The 21467-nt window shown below is 41.9% G+C and overlaps 2 protein-coding genes across 5 annotated transcripts in view; one reads left to right on the top strand and one right to left on the bottom strand.

Annotated features, from left to right (window-relative positions):
• IST1 (IST1 factor associated with ESCRT-III) overlaps nt 1–8432 on the top strand; it is a 33528-nt gene extending 25096 nt beyond the window's left edge. For all 4 annotated transcript variants that reach the window (XM_025426722.3, XM_025426723.3, XM_049110719.1 and 1 more), the window contains 6 exons: nt 2223–2306; nt 2799–2909; nt 3804–4010; nt 4631–4723; nt 5841–5889; nt 7039–8432. In XM_025426722.3, coding sequence (XP_025282507.1) covers nt 2223–2306; nt 2799–2909; nt 3804–4010; nt 4631–4723; nt 5841–5889; nt 7039–7238 — 744 coding nt within the window. In that variant the 3' untranslated portion in view covers nt 7239–8432. The remainder of the gene's footprint in view (nt 1–2222; nt 2307–2798; nt 2910–3803; nt 4011–4630; nt 4724–5840; nt 5890–7038) is intronic.
• The window catches only part of PKD1L3 (polycystin 1 like 3, transient receptor potential channel interacting), a 69265-nt gene continuing 49783 nt past the window's right edge, over nt 1986–21467 (bottom strand). Inside the window, exons 27-35 of the mRNA XM_025426716.3 lie at nt 19742–20057; nt 18532–18665; nt 15071–15195; nt 14312–14472; nt 12501–12711; nt 11970–12071; nt 9674–9805; nt 9248–9327; nt 1986–6179 (exon numbers count right to left, since the gene is read on the bottom strand). Of these exons, the coding sequence (XP_025282501.1) occupies nt 6164–6179; nt 9248–9327; nt 9674–9805; nt 11970–12071; nt 12501–12711; nt 14312–14472; nt 15071–15195; nt 18532–18665; nt 19742–20057 (1277 nt within the window). The 3' untranslated portion in view covers nt 1986–6163. The remainder of the gene's footprint in view (nt 6180–9247; nt 9328–9673; nt 9806–11969; nt 12072–12500; nt 12712–14311; nt 14473–15070; nt 15196–18531; nt 18666–19741; nt 20058–21467) is intronic.

Here is a 21467-nt window from a genome sequence, read left to right on the forward strand (position 1 = left end):
GAGGGAGAAGCAGGCTCCATGCAGGGAGCCCAACATGGGACTCAATCCCAGGTCTCCAGGATCACAGCCTGGGCTGAAGGCGGTGCTAAACCGCTGAGCCACCCGGGCCGCCTGAGGCAGCTGCTTTTTACACAGACTTTTAACCTCCTCAGTCTTCTTTTAAAGTATGTATGTATTATGTATTTTTTTTTTAAAGATTTATTTATTTATTTATTCATGAGGGACACAGAGAGGCAGAGACTTTGGTAGAGGGAGAAGCAGGCTCCTTGCAGGGAGCGTGACGTGGGACTCCATCCTGGGTATCCAGGATCAGGCCCTGGGCCAAAGGTGGCGCTAAACTGCTGAACCACCTGGGCCACCTGCGGCAGCTGCTTTTTACAGAGACTTTTAACCTCAGTCTTTTTTAAAAAGTTTTTATTTAAGTAATCTTGTATCCAGTGTGGGGCTTGAACTCATGATCCTAGACCAAGAGTTGAATGCTCCTCTGAGCCACCCAGGTGTCCCAACCTCAGTTTCATTGTAACCTCTCCTGTATTCTTCCTTTATGTTAGGATTTATTGGGGCAGCCCCGGTGGCTCAGCAGTTTAGCGCAGCCTTCAGCCCAGGGCCTGATCCTGGAGACCCGGGATCGAGTCCCATGTTGGGCTCCCTATATGGAGCCTGCTTCTCCCTCTGCTTGTGTCTCTGCCTCTCTGTTTCTCATGAGTAAATAAATAAAATCTTTAATAAAAAAAAAAAAGATTTATTAAAGATGAAACAGATTTACATGTTTTTAAAAAGATGAACTCATAAAAGAACTAGAACTAGACAGATTTAAAAAATAAATCTCATAGTGGAAATGGCTACAAAAGCCATATAGAGAGTGATAAATTCATATAAGAAAAATAAAAAATTTCTGCATCATATAAAGCAACCAAAAACTTATCAAAAGACAAAGGACAAACTTATAAGAACCATGTCTACATGTGAACGACGAGTGCCTCCTTGTTAAGCTCTCACGTGTTGGGGCCACTCTGGTTCAATACCTAAACTATTATAGTAACTTCTTGAATCTTTCTCCTACACCTACTTTGGTTTCCTTTAGTCTATTCACCATTGCATCAGAATAGCTTAGAGTTCTGTTCAAGATACAAGTCTGATCCTGTTACTACTCCTTGCTTTAAAGCCCTTTAGTAGCTCCTATTCTTACAATAGAAACAAAATTCCCTTTTTAAAAAAAAATTTTAAGATTTTATTTATTCATAAGAGACAGAGAGGCAGAGACACAGGCAGAGGGAGAAGTAGGCTCCCTGCAAGGAGCCTGATGGCGGGACACAATCCCAGGACCCTGGGATCATGACCTGAGCTAAAGGCAGACACTTAACCATTGAGCCACCCAGGTGTCCCCCCTTTTTACTTCATTACCTAACATACTCCTCCCTCTGGCTCAACACTCACTTGATTTCATCTTGAAATTAGGATTGGCTCTGTTTTTCCACCAGAGGCCTTTGCACATGCTGTTTTTTAGAATGTTCTTCCTTCCCTCTTAAATCTTCGTCATCCCTTAGATCTCATTGAAGCATCTTTTTTTTTTTTTTTTTTTTTTTTAAGGAGGCCTTTTTTTTTTTTTTAAGATTTTACTTACTTGAGAGAGAATGTGATTGCACAAGTGAAGTGGGGGGCAGAGGGGAAGGGAGAGGGAGAGAATCTCGAGCAGACTCTATGCTGAGTGTGGAGCCCTATGTGGGGCTTGATCTCATGGTCTTGAGATCATGACCTGAGCTGAAAACAAGAGTTGAACATGCTTAACTGACTGATCCACCAAGGCACCCCCTCTTACATGACTTTTTTGGTCAAATCTAATTTCACTGTTACAAGCTATTGACAGTCTGCTGTACTTTGCCTGGTTGACACTTACTATAGCTGCATTTATATCTTTATGTGCATGATCAAGTAATGACTGTTTTCCTCAGAGACTATAAAACTATGTAAGAGTAAGAACAATGTCTATTTTTGTTCATTGTATTTAGAGCATATATCATAAAGTCTGTAATAGAATTTGGTACATAGCTACAGCTTTGTGGATGGATGAACACATACGAATTCACATATACCCCCTTAAAGTTTTACAGGCCGCATGTTTGTTTTGAAATCCAAGAATAGAAGCATGGTTACTGATGATTGGAAGCTTGAAGCAGTCTGTTGGAATGATTTCCATTTTTCTCTGACTGTTTTCTTTTTAGGTTGCTGATCAGCTCTGTGCCAAATATAGCAAGGAATATGGCAAGTTATGTAGGACCAACCAGATTGGAACTGTGAATGACAGGGTAATGAACATGCTTGTTAAACATGATGCAATGGGGTATGGGCATGTTATTTTGTATTGATTGTAGTGGGTCCTAATGTATGGCTGAGTTAATCTAGGGTTGCATATTTCATAGTGAGGGTGAGAAGGCATTTGGGCTGGCAGTGTAGTCCACTCCTTACCTTTTCCTTAAACCTGTGATTGTGAGGCCTTTGGTCCTTTTGTGCCTCTTACAATTTGTGGATGTAGAAGCAAGGTGAGGAACAGAGTGGATGAATTCAAATAGGGAAGGGTGGCATTATCAGTCTTACCGACATCTGGGTCGTGTGTAACCAGAGAACATGAGAGGGGCGTGGGTTTGTAATAATGCTTTGTGACTGAAAAAAAGAAATTTAACTGGTCAGAACCCCTTTTTCTCTTCAGTTTACCTGTAAAATAAGAGGAACAAAATTTAAGACAGGTTAGGCTTAGGCTCATTGGCATAGATTTTTAACCCTGGGTCTTTTACTTACAGCTCATGCATAAATTGAGTGTGGAAGCCCCACCCAAAATCCTGGTGGAGAGATACCTGATTGAAATTGCCAAGAACTACAATGTGCCCTATGAGCCTGACTCTGTGGTCATGGTAAGTTTAGAGCTTTTTCAGAATACAAAGGGAAATGAATCTCTGGATATCACTTTCTTAAAAAGTAACCATATTCTTTGCACTAAAGTTTGTGGGAATTTAAGCCTTTGTCCAGTCAGTGCCTTTTTGGGTAACAATAAATATGCCTGCATTTCTTAGTATTGAAGGATTAGATGAGATGAATGACTGGAAAGCACTTTGAAAAGGTACAAACCTTGATACAAATAGAAAATGGCACTATTGCTGCTTTTTTATAAAGTTCAAGGAATTGAAGAAGTGCCTCAAGACCTCGAATGGATTCTGAAACCTTCATTGGGTGCCTGCTGTGTGCTAGACAATGTACAGAAGGCTGTGAACACAGATAAAACAAGGTCACTGTCCTGATGAGGTTTACACTGGAAGGGGGGCAAATATACAAATAGTAATGATTCAGTTAAGGTCAGTGGGATGTATCATTCAGCTTTGGTGTGCTGCTCAGGCAACTGTCCCCCATCCCAAATACACGCACTTAAGGATAAAAGCATTTATTTCCCCAGCTCTTGAGAATATCGATGACTGGTGACTCATACACAGCTGAGTGGCCCTCAGAAGAAAGCTGCTTCATCCAAAGTCTTTCCTGCGGGAGAGCCTGTATTCAGTACCTTTGTTTTAAAGACTCTAGGGTACCTGCTACAGGGCCATCCCAGCTCCTTAATGAATTGAGCGGTCCGTGTGACTATACAGCAGCCCAGCGTTTTCTTCTTCCCAGCCTTGCTTCCTTCACTTCCCCTCAGGTCTTTATCCCAAGGGACCACCGCAGTAAAACTCCATACTGGTCTCCATCTCAGGGTCATCTTCTGGGGGAATCTAGCCTATGATGTGGGTTAATGATAAGAGTTTCTCTCTCCTTCTCAGGCAGAAGCTCCTCCTGGGGTAGAGACAGATCTTATTGATGTTGGATTCACAGATGATGTGAAGAAAGGGGGCTCTGGAAGAGGAGGAGGGGGTGGTTTCACAGCACCAGTTGGTGGACCTGATGGAACAGTGCCAGTGCCTATGCCCATGCCTATGCCCATGCCCTCTCCAAGCACTCCTTTTTCCTACCCACTTCCAAAGGGACCAGTAAGTATACATATAAATGTGAGCTTAAACTATATAAAATATAGATGATGTATGAGTACACACAGGAGTTGTACGTTGTCAAGAAGATTCAGCAGTGACAACACTTGGTATTAGTGATCATATTGTGAAATAAAAACATTGGGATTTGGAGAAGGTCTTTTGGTTTGTGTTTAGTTAATGATGTGGGAAAATATATAGAGAGAATGCTATATAAACTTGTTCTCATAGGTTTACTGACTACCTTTGGGACCTGTTGCAGGAGGCATACTAGTAGTTATTTCCAAAAATGAATACTCCTTACTACCAGGAAAACCTCCTTTGTAGACAAGGTGAAGGTCATTACTAGTGATAGGAAAGTTTGATTAGAATCTTCCCTTGTAGACAGCAAAGCAGTTGATTAGTAATTTGAAGACTAGCCAGCCTTTGGCTATAGATCTTTAAAAATCTGCAATCCTTCTGGGGCATTTTTTTTTTCTTTTGGAGCTCTTGCATATATACATATATTGAATATATGTCTTGAATATTCACATTGAATACGTGTAGGTATTTCTCCCTTACCATACACAGACCTTAGAAATTAGATAGGGGCTGTTTCTGATGTTGCCTTTGTCCTCTTGCAGTCGGATTTCAACGGATTGCCAATGGGGACTTACCAGGCTTTTCCCAATATTCATCCACCTCAGATACCAGCAACTCCCCCATCGTATGAATCTGTAAGTGCATGAGCGTCTTTTGTAAGCAGCAGGAGAGTGAATCCCATGAAGAGAGAGCAAAATAATGGCCACAGGGAAGGCAAAGTTTTGATCAATTCCTAGTACCAGCATTGCTCTTGCTTTGGATTTTTGTGTTGCTTTAACATTATCCTGGAAATGGGGTGGTGGTGGCGGCGGCAGCAGCATCATTGGTGGCAATGCTTTATTTGCACTTAAGCCAGGAATCAGGAGGGAGCTGCAGATCTCCTAGAAAGTTCTAATAGGGCACTTTATAGTCTTTTGGGTTTTTGTTGTTTCTGTTTTTTTGAACTAACTAGGCAGAGAATTGTATTGAGCTGGTATAGTCTAGCTGCTAGAATATCATAATTAAAATACCAGTTTTGTAAATTCAACAGTTTGTCTTCATCAGAAGTGGCCAGTTAGTAAATTTCACACTATGGCATTAATTTTACATTTTAGTCTTATAGACGAAACTTGTTATAAATGGTGGTAATCATGCCTTGAACTGAATTGTTGGTGTTGGTGTTTGCACCGCTTTGAGTCAGAATTAGAGGGCTACTTTCTGTCAGCCTTGTTTCCTCAGCTAGTATGTGCCTTTTGAGACCTATTTCCATCTGATGCATTACAGAGAAAACAAATTGGTAGGGTATTTGCTGGGAGAGTACCCTGTTCCTGAACTTGCTTAGTGTTCTTTCCTTTGGCTTTCCCTTGGGCCTGGGTTTTTCTTATGTTTCGATCTGCATGCATTGAAGCATTGCCCACAACTGTTTCCAGGATATGAGGTAGAAGATCTTCAGTATTTGAGGACTTGTTTCTTGGAGATGAATTCAGTGGGTTAGTGCTTTCTCTCTGCCCAGAAGGTGAAGGTATCAAAGAGAGGTGTTATGGTGTGGTAAGAATTTTCTTTTTCTCGCTTGGTGGTTATGTGTTTAACATGGTAGTTGATCGGAAGATAAGGAAGGAGTACAGGGGGTGGAGGGGCAGTTTCTTTGGAGCAGGTTCTTTTGCTTCTGCTGAGCAGCTTAGCTTTTGGAGAACATAGGGGTTTATATCAGTATTAGTACTTTATCCAGTAATGACATTGCTTTCTCCCCCAGTAACAGTTTTTGTATTTCAGGTTGATGACATTAATGCTGATATGAATGTCTCTTCTGCACAGATTGTTGGTGAGTATGAGTCAGAAACCCTCATTGCTGAATCCTTTGCGGTTTTCTCATTGCTGTTCCTGCCTCAGAAATAGTGTTCATGTTTGTGGCATATTACCCACATGCCCTCTTCTCTCCCAGAATGTAGATGATGTATAATGAAAGTAGAACTCAGCATTTCCCTTGCCCAAAAAGAAAGTATCTCTCTGGCTGCAGAGAATCTCCCAGAATCTCCTTGTTTCTGTTAATGGTATCATCATTCTTTCAATCTCAAGTTCTTTATGTACCTGCTGCTTCAACTTCCACTGTACCTAGAAATACCGAAAGAGGTAGATTAATTGGTCTATCCAGATACATATTTTTAAACTTGAGCATTAAAGAGGGAGCAGCAGATAAAACCATAAATGAATAGCTCCGTGGCCTTTTCACAAAGCAAGCATGCTCATGTGGTCATCCACTCAGAAAATAAAACACTACCAAGCACTACAGAAACCCTGGGGGATGGGGTACTTTCTTAAATTAGAGATAGGTAACCTCAGTAAAACTGGTGTAGAACATTTTCATTACCTCAGAAAGTTTCCTTACGATCCTTTCCAGTCTACTCTGTCAATCCACTCTCTACCTTTGAGGCAAACACTGTTCTTTTTTTTTTTTTTAGATTTTATTTTTAAGGAGAGACCAAAAAGAGCATATATATGTGTGAGGTGGGAGGGAGGGAAAGAATCTCAAGCAGACTCCATGCTCAGCACCGATTTCAATATGGGACTCAATCCTATGACCCTGAGATCATGACCAAAGCCAAAACCAAGAGTCAGGTGCTCAGCTATCTGAGCCACCCAGGCACCCTCTTATGGGAGCTGACCTTTGTGAAAGGGGACAGTGAGTGAGTGCTCTGTGTACCGAGTCCCAGGTACCACACTTTGAATTTCCCTTAATCTTTTCTCTCACCTTAGGAAAGTGTAACAGGTAGGATTCAACTATATTAAGGAAATGTAGATCTTGTCCTGAAAATTTTTACTGACCTTTAGAATTATTAATCTTTTTTTTTTTAAACCGTGTTTTCTCTTGTATTTTTATTGTTTCTGCCAAAAGGGCTGGTGGGCTTTGAGGATCTGAGCCACTTACTTCTCAGGTGTTTGTAACACTGTGCTTGCTCCTTACCCTAATTAGGTCCTGGACCCAAGCCAGAAGCTTCTGCAAAGCCCCCTTCCCGACCTGTGGATACCTATGACAACTTTGTGCTACCGGAGTTGCCATCTGTGCCAGACACACTACCGACTGCATCTGCTGGTGCCAACACCTCAGCATCTGAGGACATTGACTTTGATGATCTTTCCCGGAGATTTGAAGAATTGAAAAAGAAAACCTAGGTCTTATACTAGGCAACCTCCAGGCTCTGGGATTTGAGACTGAGTTATTTCTCCTTGTAACAAAGAATCTCCATGAAATTCTTTTTCATCTCTTTACCATCACTGAGCACGCTCTTCCTCTGGGCTCTCTTCCTGCTCTAAATTCTGCTGCTTTCCAGTTCTTTTTTGCTCCTAAGAGACTAATGATTAGAGACTATGAGGCCAGAGCAGCTGACTCCTGGCAGCTGGGCTTGTGTCCATCTCCTTTGAGTATGAGCCCAGGTTTTCTCATCACCTGTCCTGTCTCCCCACAGGGAGTGGGAAGGTGAAAGCATTATGAGGAGAGCTGCCAAAGATGGCTGGACATGGAGAAGAATACTTCATGAAGTCTCTCAGCCCTGTGCTGAAGTTCTAGACTTAGAAACAAACCCCTCGATACAGAGGGATTTGTGGTGAGCAAAAATCAAAGCAAAGGTGTGCTATGAATGGGAGAGACTGATTCTGGAAGCCACTGTAACAGTTCTTGGAACCTGGGTCCTCTCACTGGCATATACACTACTCCTTGCTGCAGGGCACTGTTCTACTTGGACTACCTGGATCCAGTTGTGACGTTTTTATGGAAAGTTGAAGGCTTCTCTTAGTTCTACTGGATTCTCAGGGAGCCCTCTGTGGCCTTTTGCTTTGAGTGCTGTGTTTCCCTTTTACCAGAGGGCAGCACTGCATAAATTCCTGTTTTTCCCCATAGCATGTTCTGTTGGATTGCATTTACTGGCAAAGAAAGGACAGATCACATACTGGGCAGAAGTCACCATTCAAGGCTAAGGTGGGCTTCCAGTTGCCTTAATAGAAGTACTCAAGTCTCTTGGGTAATGAGCTGGAATGCCCACAGAAGAGGGGTTCCTGTTTTCATTTGAAAACTTTATGATTAAGAGAACCTTTAAAAACTGATTTCAAGTAAGTTTTTGGTGCCCATTAAAATGGTGGCTGTGGTTCACTACTTTCCTAGATGGATGAGACTCTTACTATTATAACTTAACGTGTTCCTTTGCCCCCTAGCTGAGGCCATCCTTCCCCAGAGGGATGGCATTGGGATCAAAAGATAGGACTCTGGCTTCTGTGTAGTGTAAATGTAAACACCTGTTTCAAGCAACTTTAATGTTTCTGATTGGTTTGTATTTCATAGCTCAGTAGCTGATAATAAAGTTAAAAATTCTGTGCCCTGCTTTCTCCACTGGTTTGGCCAAACGATGAGGTGCAAATCTGGATTTTAGAGGAGAGTATTTTAAGCAAGTGACCCATGCTGGGCACAAGCCAGACCTTGCCTTTGGTTCCTTAGGTAATATGGATGCTTGAAGCAGCAAGGAGTCCATTTCTCTCTCTGTTTCAGCCCAGATAGCATTTGTGAGTTTCTTTGGTTACTCCTCTGGGACAGGGCTCTCCATTAGCCAGACCTGATCTTATATAGCCAAACCGTATAACTTTGATTTTAATAAACTGCAGTGAGCTCACCTCTGGCTCATACATATTTCCCATAGCCATGCTGAAACCATCAGTAGCGTTTTTTCACTTGGCTCTTTGGCAACAGAGCTGGATTATCCTGTATCACTCTTTTAAAGATTTTATTTATTGGAGGGGGCAAAGGGAGAAGGAGAAGCATACTCCCCACCGAGCAGGAGCCCGATGCAGGGCTCCATCCCAGGACCTGACCTGGGATCATGACCTGAGCCACTTCGGCACCCCTGTATCACTTGTAGTGTTAACCCATTCCTGACAGAAATTCATAACTAGGAACTTGCAGCCATGGGGATTTTGATTCCTTAGTGATTTACAAAATTAACAGTATATTATAAACCAATAATTTTCTAAACTAACCCATGCAAAGATAAGTAATAATATGCTAAGTAGTAATAAGCCAGGCTAGGAAGTAACAGAATTAAGATAGTTCATCTTTTAAAACCTGTGTTAAAAAAATAAAATAAAAAATAAAACCTCAGTGTTAATGGCCATTGTTATCATGGCTGTTTACTCACGTGTTCTGGTGCTGCTGGATTCCCAGCAAACTGGAGAGCTTCTGTAGCACCATATCTATCAGTGTACCTTCTTTCAGAGTCTATTGAAAGACAGGAGAGAAGTGAGTGAATTAAATTAAAATTGATGCTAATGTTGGAGGGGGAAGGTACCAAAAGAATAAAAAAGTGTTAATAGTAAAGATACTGTTTCTTTTAATGATTTACTGTCAGGCATTGGAGTGTGTCTGCTACTTAATAATTGAGGACCAGCTATTTATAGTAGATTTAGAACATCATGTAGTCTTGGTAAACCGGGTGTCCTATGAAAATGACTGCCAGAGCTAAAGGGACTATGCTGATACTGTGCATTATGTCAGCAACAATTCAGCTTTTCTAATGATAAAATCATGACAAATTTATATTTCAGTTACTGAGTTAGTTACCTACCTTAAGGGACTTTCTTTCTTTACCAAAGGCCATGAGAATGACTGAAACAAAAAGGTTAATGATCACAAGTACCATCAAGAAGACACTGGTGATTATCAGAAAGGAGCCCAGGATTGGGTCTAAAGCGATAACCTGGGAAGAGACAATAGAATATTTTGAATTTAAATATTGACAGTTTAATTTCTACTTTAAAAATATAAGTTATATGCTAACATTTGGGATATATTCACATAAAATATTTGGTGGAAACTAAGGAGAACAAAACTTTGAAAATGCTTTTGAGTGGACAGAACTTCACAAATGACAAACTTGATGGGTATAAAAATAATGGACACTTCAGAGCTTTCACAAGAAAGGTAAGTCATAGTGGCACTATAAATGATTCAAAGCCCATATGAATTTTGGCAGTTCTGGAAAATGTAACTAAACACAGAAGCTTGAAAGAGCAAAAGCATATTGAAAGAATAAATATCAGAAATCCTAAAAATTCTGCCATACTAAGAACCTCTATAAACACAGAAGCATTCCAATAGAATTAAACAGGTTAACCATAAAAAAACTGGCTTTTATTTTAGTTTTGAGGGTTTTTTTTTTGGGGGGGGGGGTTGTATGCTATGTTTAAAGTATGAGGACTGAGTTTTGCCATTCTTTTTAGCATAGACCATTCTCAAATACAGGGTTACTCTTAGAGTACTTTTTTTTTTTTTTTTTAATTTTTATTTATGATAGTCACGCAGAGGGAGAAGCAGGCTCCATGCACCGGGAGCCCGACGGATTCGATCCCGGATTTCCAGAATCGCGCCCTGGGCCAAAGGCAGGCGCTAAACCGCTGCGCCACCCAGGGATCCCTCTTAGAGTAGTTTCTATAAGTATTTTAATTTACATGTGTAACAAATGATGTTTATTTTCCCATGGTATTGGCTCATTCACTATTGCCACTAGGATACTGTTTAAAAAACAGCAGCAGCCTAACAACTCAGGATAAATGCTTATAATACCACTGGTGGAAATCTTCTGTATGACCAGATATTGCTTAATTATAGATACTTTTAGGTCAACCGTATAACTTGTAAAATCTGAGTCTGTGTTGCTAAGACTTGTCCCTATAAGTATACTCCATTTTCCCTTCATATCATATGATTATGATTAGAGCAGAAAAGAGGGTTTTTTTTAAGTAGAAAAGGTGTTAGCAAAAGCTTATTGTTTTTGTTATTTCCTTAAGAGTCTTAGGGAATGAAGCTTTCACCCTTGGAATGCATAAAGTACTAACTGAACCTAAAACCATAAAAGTTCTTTTGTAGATCTTAGGTGAGAACTTTTCACAACAGAAACTATTAAGAAACTGTAAACTTGCCATTTTTATTCCTAACACTTGAGTTCTAGATTGTTCAGAAAGTTAAACTTCATGAAAGTCTTAAGAGTTCAACTAATTTAAATAGTTTTTTATGTCCTGATCAAACCTATATCTTGGGCGAGGTGCCCAAATCCTCGGGGAGAGAACAGCCTCTCTGAAATGAGCATTTATTAATTATGAACAGAAATATTGCAGCTCTTTTTGGAATTGTATCTCCCTATTTTTCTTAAAAGTCACTTTTTAAAAAAAGTCTTTTTATTTATTTGTTTGTTTGTTTATGATAGAGAGAGAGGCAGAGACCTAGGTAGAGGGAGAAGCAGGCTCCATGCAGGGAGCCTGATGTGGGACTCCATCCTGGGACTCCAGGATCACACGCTCCGGGCTGAAGGCAGGTGCTTAACCGCTGAGCTACCTGATGTCCCAAGTCACTTTCATTGTACACTTTAAAGGGCCACTGAGAAAGCAGTGGGACGCCTGGGTGCCTCAGCAGTTGAGCATCTGCCTTTGGCTCAGGGCGTGATCCCAGAGTCTCAGGATTGAGTCCTGTATCAGGCTCCTTGCATGGAGCCTGCTTTCCCTGTCTGTGCCTCTCTCTCTGCCTGTGTGTCTCATGAAAAAATCTTAGAAAAACAAGCAAACAGCAAATAATGTTATTAATCTGGCTAGGTTATGAGAGCATAAATTCAGGCCCGGGGGTCCTGGCAAAAAGATTGTCAGGAAATTGGGACTAGGTGCTTGGAAAGGACACATTTCTGAGAGTAATAGCCACTCAAGTCATATGCATAGATAGCTCCATAACATGGGAAGGCAAAAATATCTACACGCTCCCCCTTTTCTAGTGTGCAGTGGTACAGAAGGAACTGGTTTTATAAGCAAATTCTCCCCTTAGGTATAATAAAACAAATGGAATCATTCCTGCCGGGAAACCAGGATGGTTTTCACCTCCTCGTGATGAGAGATTCCCATTAGGAGACCAACAACAGTCACTGCGGAGCTGAAGAAAGTTCTGTAGTCAGAAATGCTCCATCCGAACAGCAGGTTAAACTGAAAAGGAGAAAGACTAGTCAGAGGGTAGAGTACTGTAGAGCTGACTTCAGTTCTTTCCCAGCTGGCTTGATAAGGAGCCCAACATTGGACCAAAGGGGAATGGAAATCAAATGCCTTAGTGGCTATTCAAATCTCTGCTTTAAAAAGAAAAAAATTTCTCATAATTACGTAGCATTTTTATATCAATTTATTTGGTCTTCACATCAACCTGTGAGCTAAATTTTAGAGGAGATCAATGTCTGCATTAAATCATATTGCTAATTAAGTATGAAGCTACGACTACAAACCAGCTTGCTTACTCCACTGTTCTTTCCAGAACTGTCGACTTGAACTGGTGGTTTTCCCTACAGTGCTTTCTCAGGGAAGGAGTGTGATTCCAAGGCCAGAGCATTTAGGAAAAGACAGACACTGGGAATGAGGGCTTACAGCAATGGCATAGCCCGTCAGCAGGATGAGGATGACCAGCAAGAAGCCCACCACCTCGTCCCAGGCTTTGCTGAGTGTTGTACCGATGACCTGCAGCCTGGGGATATGGTGCATCAGGTTCCACAGCCGAACAGTTGCCAACAGAACCAGGAAGCCCATAAGGTGAATGGCTGCTGAGTTTACTTTTATTGCCTCACGGAAGCTGATGAACCTGTACCAAGGAAGGCCGACAGTTAGCAGAAGTGGATGCCATCTGCCGCAGTGCTTCCCCTGCTGACCTGCAGCAGCTCTGTGCGTCCTGTTAGGTCAAACACTTGTTGATGTAAGAACTCTCCTTTCCAGCGTGACCTCTGGTCCTTGTGGATGTGACACCATTGGCCAAAGATCATGGATTTGGTTGGGAGACAGCTGAAGAAACCCTGAAATACGACCCCTAGCAGATTACTCAAAATTCAACCTGCAAATCAAGGGCAGCTTCCTCCACTGCTCTGGTTTGAGTTCAATCCCTCCTCTCCTTCCTCCTTAACCTAATGAGATGTGCCATTATGCTAGTCTGTTTTCCATGACACTTTAATCCTATATTCTCTGGGAGTAATTGATTTAATAGGTTTAACAGTGCTGAAAGCAGAAAGATGATGAATAAACGACATGAGGAGTGTTAATGTGAGGAACATACTCATAATCTTGTGTTGCAGCAACTAAGTAGGTTACTTGGAAAGACTCCCATAGATGGAGCAAGTTGGCGCTTGATCACAATGGTTTCAGTGTCTAAGGCCGAGGCAGTGCCATACAGCAAGATGGACTCCCAACTGTCAACACCATTTAAACTGTACAGAAACTGTGTCTCTGCATAAGTGACCCTCTGTAAGGCTGACCTGGGACAGTTTCTCATTACACAGATTAGCAATCCACACTACTAGCCACTGAGAAAGTAAAAGTACCATGTGGCAATACTTAGTCTGGGAAATAGATTTCTTCTCCATGGGAAACACCAAGAAGGTACCCAGAGGGGCACCAGGATGTCTCTTATTAACAGATACCCAAATGAATGAACATTCCTACAAAGAAAGCAACCCTCTTTGGATTTAGAAAATGCACTGTGGGGGGATCCCTGGGTGGCTCAGCGGTTTGGTGCCTGCCTTTGGCCCAGGGCGCGATCCTGGAGTTCCGGGATCAAGTCCCACATCGGGCTCCCGGGATGGAGCCTGCTTCTCCCTCTGCCTGTGTCTCTGCCTCTATCATAAATAAATAAATCTTGAAAAAAAAAAAAGAAAATGCACTGTGTTGTGATTTTATTTAAAGGAGTTTTTTTTTTTGTTTTTTTTTGTTTTTTTAAGATTTTATTTATTTGTGAGAGAAAGAGCAGCAGAGACAGGCAGAGAAGCAGGCTCCATGCAGGGAGCCCGATGTGGGACTCGATCCCAGGACTCCAGGATCACGCCCTGAGCCAAAGGCAGACGCTCAACGCTCAACCGCTGAGCCACCCAGGCATCCTTATTTAAAGGATTCTTTGGCCAGGGTGCACAGTATAACTAATTCCAGCTCCTTGCTATGTGAAATTTAAATGCATTATCCTTGACAAGCACATACCTATTATAAAGGCAGAAGAGCTTTTCAATGTGATTAGCAATACAGTTTCTTGTTTTCTCAGCTGGGGACATTAGTACGAGGTCTATGTTTAACTCTGGTATTATACAAATATAGGTCTGTAGAGCAGTGGAGGAGGAAGGGGACTTTGAAAGAATGCTTCTGTGTAACTGTGAAACTTTAAACATTGAAAAGAAATAGCTTGTGCTGCTCAGGCTCCTTACCTGTCACGGTCATAGTGGTACTGTGCCATGTTTTTCTTACACAGAGAAGTAAGCTTCACCTCCAGACCCAGGAGGACAAAGCTAATAAGGATTATGCTCATGTCCAGAATGTTTCTTTTCCTAGTGAAGAACCTCCACCTCTGCTGTTTCAGCCGATGACCCTACACACGGACACCACAGTCACTACTGCTTGCCTTAAGGATTAGCCAGGTCTTTCCCTAATGAAATATTTTAACACCAGCAAAAGACTAAGCTGTGTACTTGTCAAATCTAACTTGGACACAATGGGTTATGGTCTTGGTTCTGCTCTAGAGTCACAAAGAGCTGTGGCTTACAGAAAAGGTGGCTTCCTCTAATACAACTTTCTTGGGTATGTTCATTCCTTCATTCAGGTTGCTTAAATTTAAGAAGGTCTCCAAATTAGTTATTGAGCCTGAAGATGTGTTGGCTTAAGATCAATTCGCTTTTGGTGCCATTACCTGTATTTTTGAGTATTTGTTCATATTTTCCATTCTTGCTATTACCTTATATAGGGATAATGCAACTGTACAAAAAATAGTATTCTTTCTACAGACTTAATTCCTTAACTCTGGGAAACTGGAAGAGCTACTTGGTAGAAAGCAAGTCAGCCTTTAACTGAATTCAGGCCTTGGAAAGGAACAAAGTCATAGCCATTAATTCTAGTAATAGCTCATTGTGGAGCTCCCTGGATAACATGGGAAACCTTAGAATTTCTTACATCTAACACTTTAAATTCACCTGTATAAAGGCACAGTAACAGACTAGTAGGTAGTAGACGACTTGTGAGATGACAGACCAGGCAAAGTCCTTCTTTGCCTGAAAGGAAGTTAAAGTGTCCAACCTCAGCGAGGTGAAGAACGTACCTAACAACAACAAAAAACACCTGTGAGTCAAGAGTCTTTAAAGCTTGTGTCCTCTTCCTTTCAAACTCTGAAATGAGTGTAGCTGTTCCTGGATTATCTTTTTTTTTTTTTTTTTTTTTTTTTTTTTAGAGTTTATTTGAGAAAGAGAGCACATGTGTGGGGAAAGAGACTCTCACGCAGACTCTCTGCTGAGCATGGAGCCCAACAGGGGGCCCAGTCTCACAAACCTGAGATCGTGACCTGAGCCGGACACTTAACCGACTGAGCCACCCATGTGCTCCCCTGGATCACCTATTTCAAATGTTCCTGAATCTCTACATTTCACATGGTATTTCCTCTAGAGCTGTCATGGATATTAACTGAGATCATGCACGCAGTCAGATGCACTGACTAGTTGTAATAGTGTTTGGAAGAGAACTGATGACTACAATATAAAGTGTGGAGAGAACGGAATTTAAAGCTATTTAAAATAGATTTTCAGGGACACCTAGGAGGCTCAGTGGTTGAGCGTCTGCCTTCAGCTCAGGGCGTGATCCCGAAGGCCTGAATCAAGTCCCACATCGGGCTCCTTGCAAAGAGCCTGCTTCTCCCTCTGCCTATGTCTTTGCTCCCCGCCCCCCGCCCCCAGTCTGATGAATAAAATCTTTAAAAAAATAAAATTGATTTTCAGAAATTAGTATGATGAAAGTGCTTTGAGCCACTTCAAATTTAGCTACTTTCTTTTTTTTTTAATTTTTATTTATTTATGATAGTCACACACAGAGAGAGAGAGAGAGAGGCAGAGACATAGGCAGAGGGAGAAGCAGGCTCCATGCACCGGGAGCCCGACGTGGGATTCGATCCTGGGTCTCCAGGATCGTGCCCTGGGCCAAAGGCAGGCGCCAAACCGCTGCGCCACCCAGGGATCCCACTACTTTCTAAGTATAAAGCATTAATACCCCGTGAAGACTAAGAGTATCCTGGGAATAGTCATTTATATAAAGATAGACTAAAAAGCCTCAGATTCCAGCTAGGACAGTGAGATTATTGTTTGCAAATTCATGAAAGGTGGGGCACCTGGGTGGCTCAGTTGGTTTAGCGTCTGCCTTCAGCTCAGGTCATGATCTCGTGGTCCTGGGATAAACCCTTGTCAGGCTCCCGGCTCAGCGGGGAGTCTGCTTCTCCCTCTCCCTCTGCCCCTACCTTCCCCTGCCACTCCTGCTCTCTCTCTCTCTCTCTCAAATAAATAATCTTAAAAAAAAAAAAAAAAGTGAATCCTTTAAAAAAAAACATATAAGGGGGATCCCTGGGTGGCTCAGCGGTTTAGCGCCTGCCTTTGGCCCAGGGCACAATCCTGGAAAACCGGGATCGAGTCCAACGTCGGGCTCCCAGTGCATGGAGCCTGCTTCTCCCTCTGCCTGTGTCTCTGTCTCTCTGTCTCTGTCTCTGTCTCTCTCTCTGTGTGTATGACTATCATAAATAAATTTAAAAAATTAAAAAAAAAACATATAAGAACTTGTGAATATAAACTTTCATAAAACCCCAAAATATTAGAAATGTATAAGAGAAAGTACATTTGAGAATAAAATTAATTCCTACTTCATATCGTTAGCTTTTAAGACTGGGATTTTCCCATGTTTACTTTTTAGCCCTATTTATTTTTTGGTAGTTACCAACAATAAAAAAAAACCTTATAAAGACCACAGGAAGCCTTCATAAAGCTTCATTCAGAAGGAAGTACAGAGATCTACGCTGAATATAACACTGCTGATCAGAAGTAACGCCTGGTGGTAAATGGAAGGCTACTAGTGGCAAGTTCTGGGGACAAGACAGAGAGGAAGCTTGGTTAGGAAAGACTTCCTGTTAAAGGTAGGGGAAGTGAATATACAAGTTTCCCTCTCATCTCATTAAATGCCACTAAAATGATAGTGAAAGGAAAAAAAACCTCGAAGTAAAAGAAGAGGGTAGATGATAGCAACGAAGTGTTGGAAGCTGGAAAACAGAATGACACCGACAGAAGATTCAAGAAAGCTGAAACCAAAGTCAGCTGTGTAGGAAACCCAGAAACAAGCCTGGAAAATTGCCAGCATCATGTACTTCTGAAGGTCAGGTGGGACTGAAAATAGAACTGATTGCAAATCGGAACATAAGCAATTGGATCCCTGATTTCCTCCCTCATCGCTCACAATGAGGTATTTGCTGCCTATCCTGCCTTCCACCACCCTAAAACTAAAGGTTTATTTTCTATTGTTGAGAGAATGTGAAGTCATGGGCACCAGGTATATTTCCAAGTATACTGGGATCCCCTCATTTTATCTTTTAAAAGATAAATACTTTATCTTTTAAAAGATACTGGGTGGCTCAACGGTTTGGCGCCAGCCTTTGGCCCAGGGCAGGATCCTGGAGTCCCACGATCGAGTCCCACGTCGGGCTCCTTGCATGGAGCCTGCTTCTCCCTCTGCCTGTGTCTCTGCCTCTCTCTCTCTCTCTCTCTCTCATAAATAAATAAATAAATAAATAAATAAATAAATAAATAAATAAATCTTAAATAAAATGCAAGATAAAATGATAAAGGCTGCTTGATACTTCTTGAACAGAATGAGATTTTTTCTTCTAGGAGTTTGGAGATGAATCAATGATAGATCCATGCAAAACCAAGCAAATGAAAAAAAAGGGTAATTATAAATTCTAAGGAAAATGTAGAAAAGAAATTGTAATATATGGTTCATCTTTGAAAAATCATTTATATAATCACAATAATGGAAATATTAAACCATAATTATTACTATGTTGGGAGAATAAGGAAAGCTAAAAGAGAGAGTGTGTGTGTGTGTAATATGTGGGTATAAGAAAGTTAAATGTTCATCGTAGGAAGAAAGAGATAATATCTAAAACTGAAAATTCATGAAATAGGTAATAAGCATGTTAATTTTTAAATTTCAAAGAACCAGTTAAAATAGCTGGAGCTAACTGTCTCTGGGAATAAGGTAGGGAGGAAGAGAAGATGTCTAGTTTTGGCATTGAACTATTTTACTTTTAAAATTATGTATTATAACTTTAATTAAAATACTGTATTTTATTTTTTTTAAGGTTTTATTTATTTATTCGTAAGAAACCCACATAGAGAGAGAGAGAGAGAGAGGCAGAGACATAGGCAGAGGGAGAACCAGGCCCCACGCAGGGAGCCCAACATGGGACTCGATCCTGGGTCTCCAGGATCACGCCCCGGGGCTGAAGGCAGCGCTAAACCGCTGAGCCACCCAGGCTGCCCAAAATACTACATTTTAATGGTATAAAAGAAAGAAACAGCTCCGAAGTACCCAGGTCAGAGGGAGAGGAGAGACGAGATCTTCATACCCATGTTGTTGGACTCCAAAATCAGGGTCACTACGCAGAACAGGTTCACATTAGCATTGAAGACCACAAATTCCACAAAGAGGCTTTTGGTGCAATGGTCAAGCCAGTGGCTCTGTTCAAGATGCTGCAGAACACTGGGAAAATAAAGGGGGACAGGGCCAGCGACTTTCTCCATTTAACCCTGCAAAGGAGAAAAGTGCCCTGGCATTTCCAATATCACATACCAGTTGCAAAGCTGCATTTCCAAATCTAGTTTACTTATAAAATATTATTACTAATGCTCAAACTTTCACTACTGTAAAATAGAAGTTTAGAAGACTATAAAGATGAAGGTTTTCATAATAGCATTCATACTAAGATTAAATGATCAAGAAAACGTATGTGGTGCTAAACATCTAGGGTAGGATTATTTTATGTCAACTACCTCTATTACTCTATTTCTACTTCTAAATGTTAAATGCTACTCTTTATTTATTTATAATTTTATTTATGTATTTAAGAGAGAGTGAGCAGGCCAGAGCATGAGTGGTGGGGAGGGACAGAGGGAGAGGGAGAAGCAGACTCCCCACTGAGCAGGGAGCCCGACCTGGTGCTCAATTCCAGGATCCTGGGATCATAAACCTGAGGTGAAGGCACATGCTCAACTGACTGAGCCACCCACCCATGTGCCCCTAAATGCTACTTGTTATTAATGGCTATTCAGTTTTGGGAAGTGTGAGGAGTGGAAATGTCATTATTTGGTTGGCATCATTTTTTTGAGTAAATTCTTGATATAAATTTAAATGAGAGATAAATTAAGCCCTTTCATATACAATGACAAAGATTCTTATCACATAGACATACAAAACCACTCTAAAGTCTCCGGCAATTTGACTCTGAATTTTGAATTGATTGTGGTTCATGAAGGGCAATATTTCCTGTTGAATTTGAAGATTACAGTTTGCCTAAACAAGAGATATCTGAATTGAAACTGGTAGGTATTTTCCCAGACGAGAAAAAAAAAATGAGTCTTGGAAAACTGCCAAACTAAAACATACCTGTAGTTTGAGGTTGAACAAGGAATTTTTAAACTAAAAGATTGCCTTAAAAGCCTAAGAAGTGTCTACAAGTGTTACAGACAACAGAGTAGCATTATAGCAGCTGTAATTGTCTTAAGAATGGACGAATGGACATATCTTGGTTCCCTTGTCCAGGGCTCAGGCTTGCTCACCTGATTGCAGTACTGGAGCTTCTTCCAAGTTTCACAACATACCCTCCTCCTGAGTAAGTGGCATGTTCCCCTTGGATAGGATAGCCACCCAGTATCTCTTGATTCTGATAATGCCAAATGCTGTCTGATTTTGTGATGTTTGTATCAGGGGGACCCCAGTTTACTCCATAGTTCTCTGTATCCTCTTGATCTTGGGGAGATAGCTTCACTTGTTCGTGGGGAGACATTCCAGTTGGAAGTAGTACGGCACTGGGAATGCGAATCTGACGAAGCAGAACATTGCCCAAAAGAAAGGAGTTCCCATCGGCAATAAACCCTAACAAAAGAGTACAAGAAACCATTTTTATAAATGTTTCATTAAGTTAGTAACATTTTATAAATGTTTCATTAAGTTAGCACATTAAAAAATCTTATTTGAGAGAGACAGAGAGAGAGAGCACGCAAGCACACACAGCGGGATGGAGGGAGGAAGGGAGAGGCAGAGGGAGAAGCAGACTCCCTGCTGACCAGGGAGCCCAATGCAGGGCTTGATCCCAGGACCCCGAGATCATGACCGAAGGCAAAGGCAGAGACTTAACTGACTGAGCCACCCAGGTGCCCCCAAAATGCACATTTCACCACTATTTTAAAAAACATAATTGGAATTTCTAGCTAATGCAACCGGGTAAGAAAAAAGAATAAGAGGTATAAAAATAAGGAAGTGAAATGATCATAATTTGTAAGTGATACATAGATGATCTAGAAATCATGAGAATCAACTGAAAGGCATCAGCAAGATGGTGAAATAGGAGGTGCCCTTGCTTGTATCTCCTCTCAGTAACAATAATTTGGCAGCCAGCTGCAGATGAAAGGAGCCGTGGGGTCCAAAGGTAGGGAGCGGTGAAACTCCAGTGGAGCCCAAGACCAGCAAACCATTCTGGGAAGGCAGGTCCATGCCCAGATGGCTGACTCACCCACTGTGGTCCTGACAACAGACCAAGAAACAGCTCTGTCCCCCTGTGGACTTGGCCACAACACCTTTAGGTGTTGGTCCTGCCACCAGCACCATATGCCAAGGGACCCAGGAGTCACTCCTGCCAGTGTTTCAGGTAACAGGTCTGCAGACCTTAGTCCTAACTGAGCGCCAATCCCTCTCAGACACAGTCCAAGGGTCCCTAGAGGCAAGCTCACCAAACTCAATCTGTCTAAAGATCCTGAAACGGCCCTCAGCTGGACGTGGCTGCAGTACATGAGCAGACCTGCTAGTCCAGAGACCTGCAGGGAGACACACCTGTCAGTGCTCCTGGAGACAAGCCTACCAACCTTGTCTGACTTCAGATCCTGAAACTTCCCTCTAACTTGGCTCCAGGCCATCCCAGCCATGGTCAGGGAGCAACCCTGCCCACCAGGAGACCTGATGGGGACACATTCATATATCCCTTTAGAACCAGGTCTGTAGACATTAGCCCTGGCTGTGGATCCAGAAGAGGCCTGGGACTCAGTTCAGTCCCTCTCAGCCACAGTCAAGGGCCCATCCTGCCTGCCCAGGGGCTCACCCAGTGACCTCGAAGGAACCCTCCAGAAATCTGGTGGGAACCACACTCATTCTTGTACCTGGTAATAGGCCTGCTCTGCTCCAACCCTTGTCCCATGCCAGCCCTTCTGAACATGGTTCTGTAGTCAGGCCTGTCCACCCAGAGACCAGAGCAGATCCATACCCACCTGAGCCCCTGGTGAAAGGCCGGGA

The sequence above is a fragment of the Canis lupus genome, chromosome 5 (genome assembly GCF_003254725.2).
Source record: "Canis lupus dingo isolate Sandy chromosome 5, ASM325472v2, whole genome shotgun sequence".
In the NCBI taxonomy this organism is placed as follows: Eukaryota; Metazoa; Chordata; class Mammalia; order Carnivora; family Canidae; genus Canis; species Canis lupus.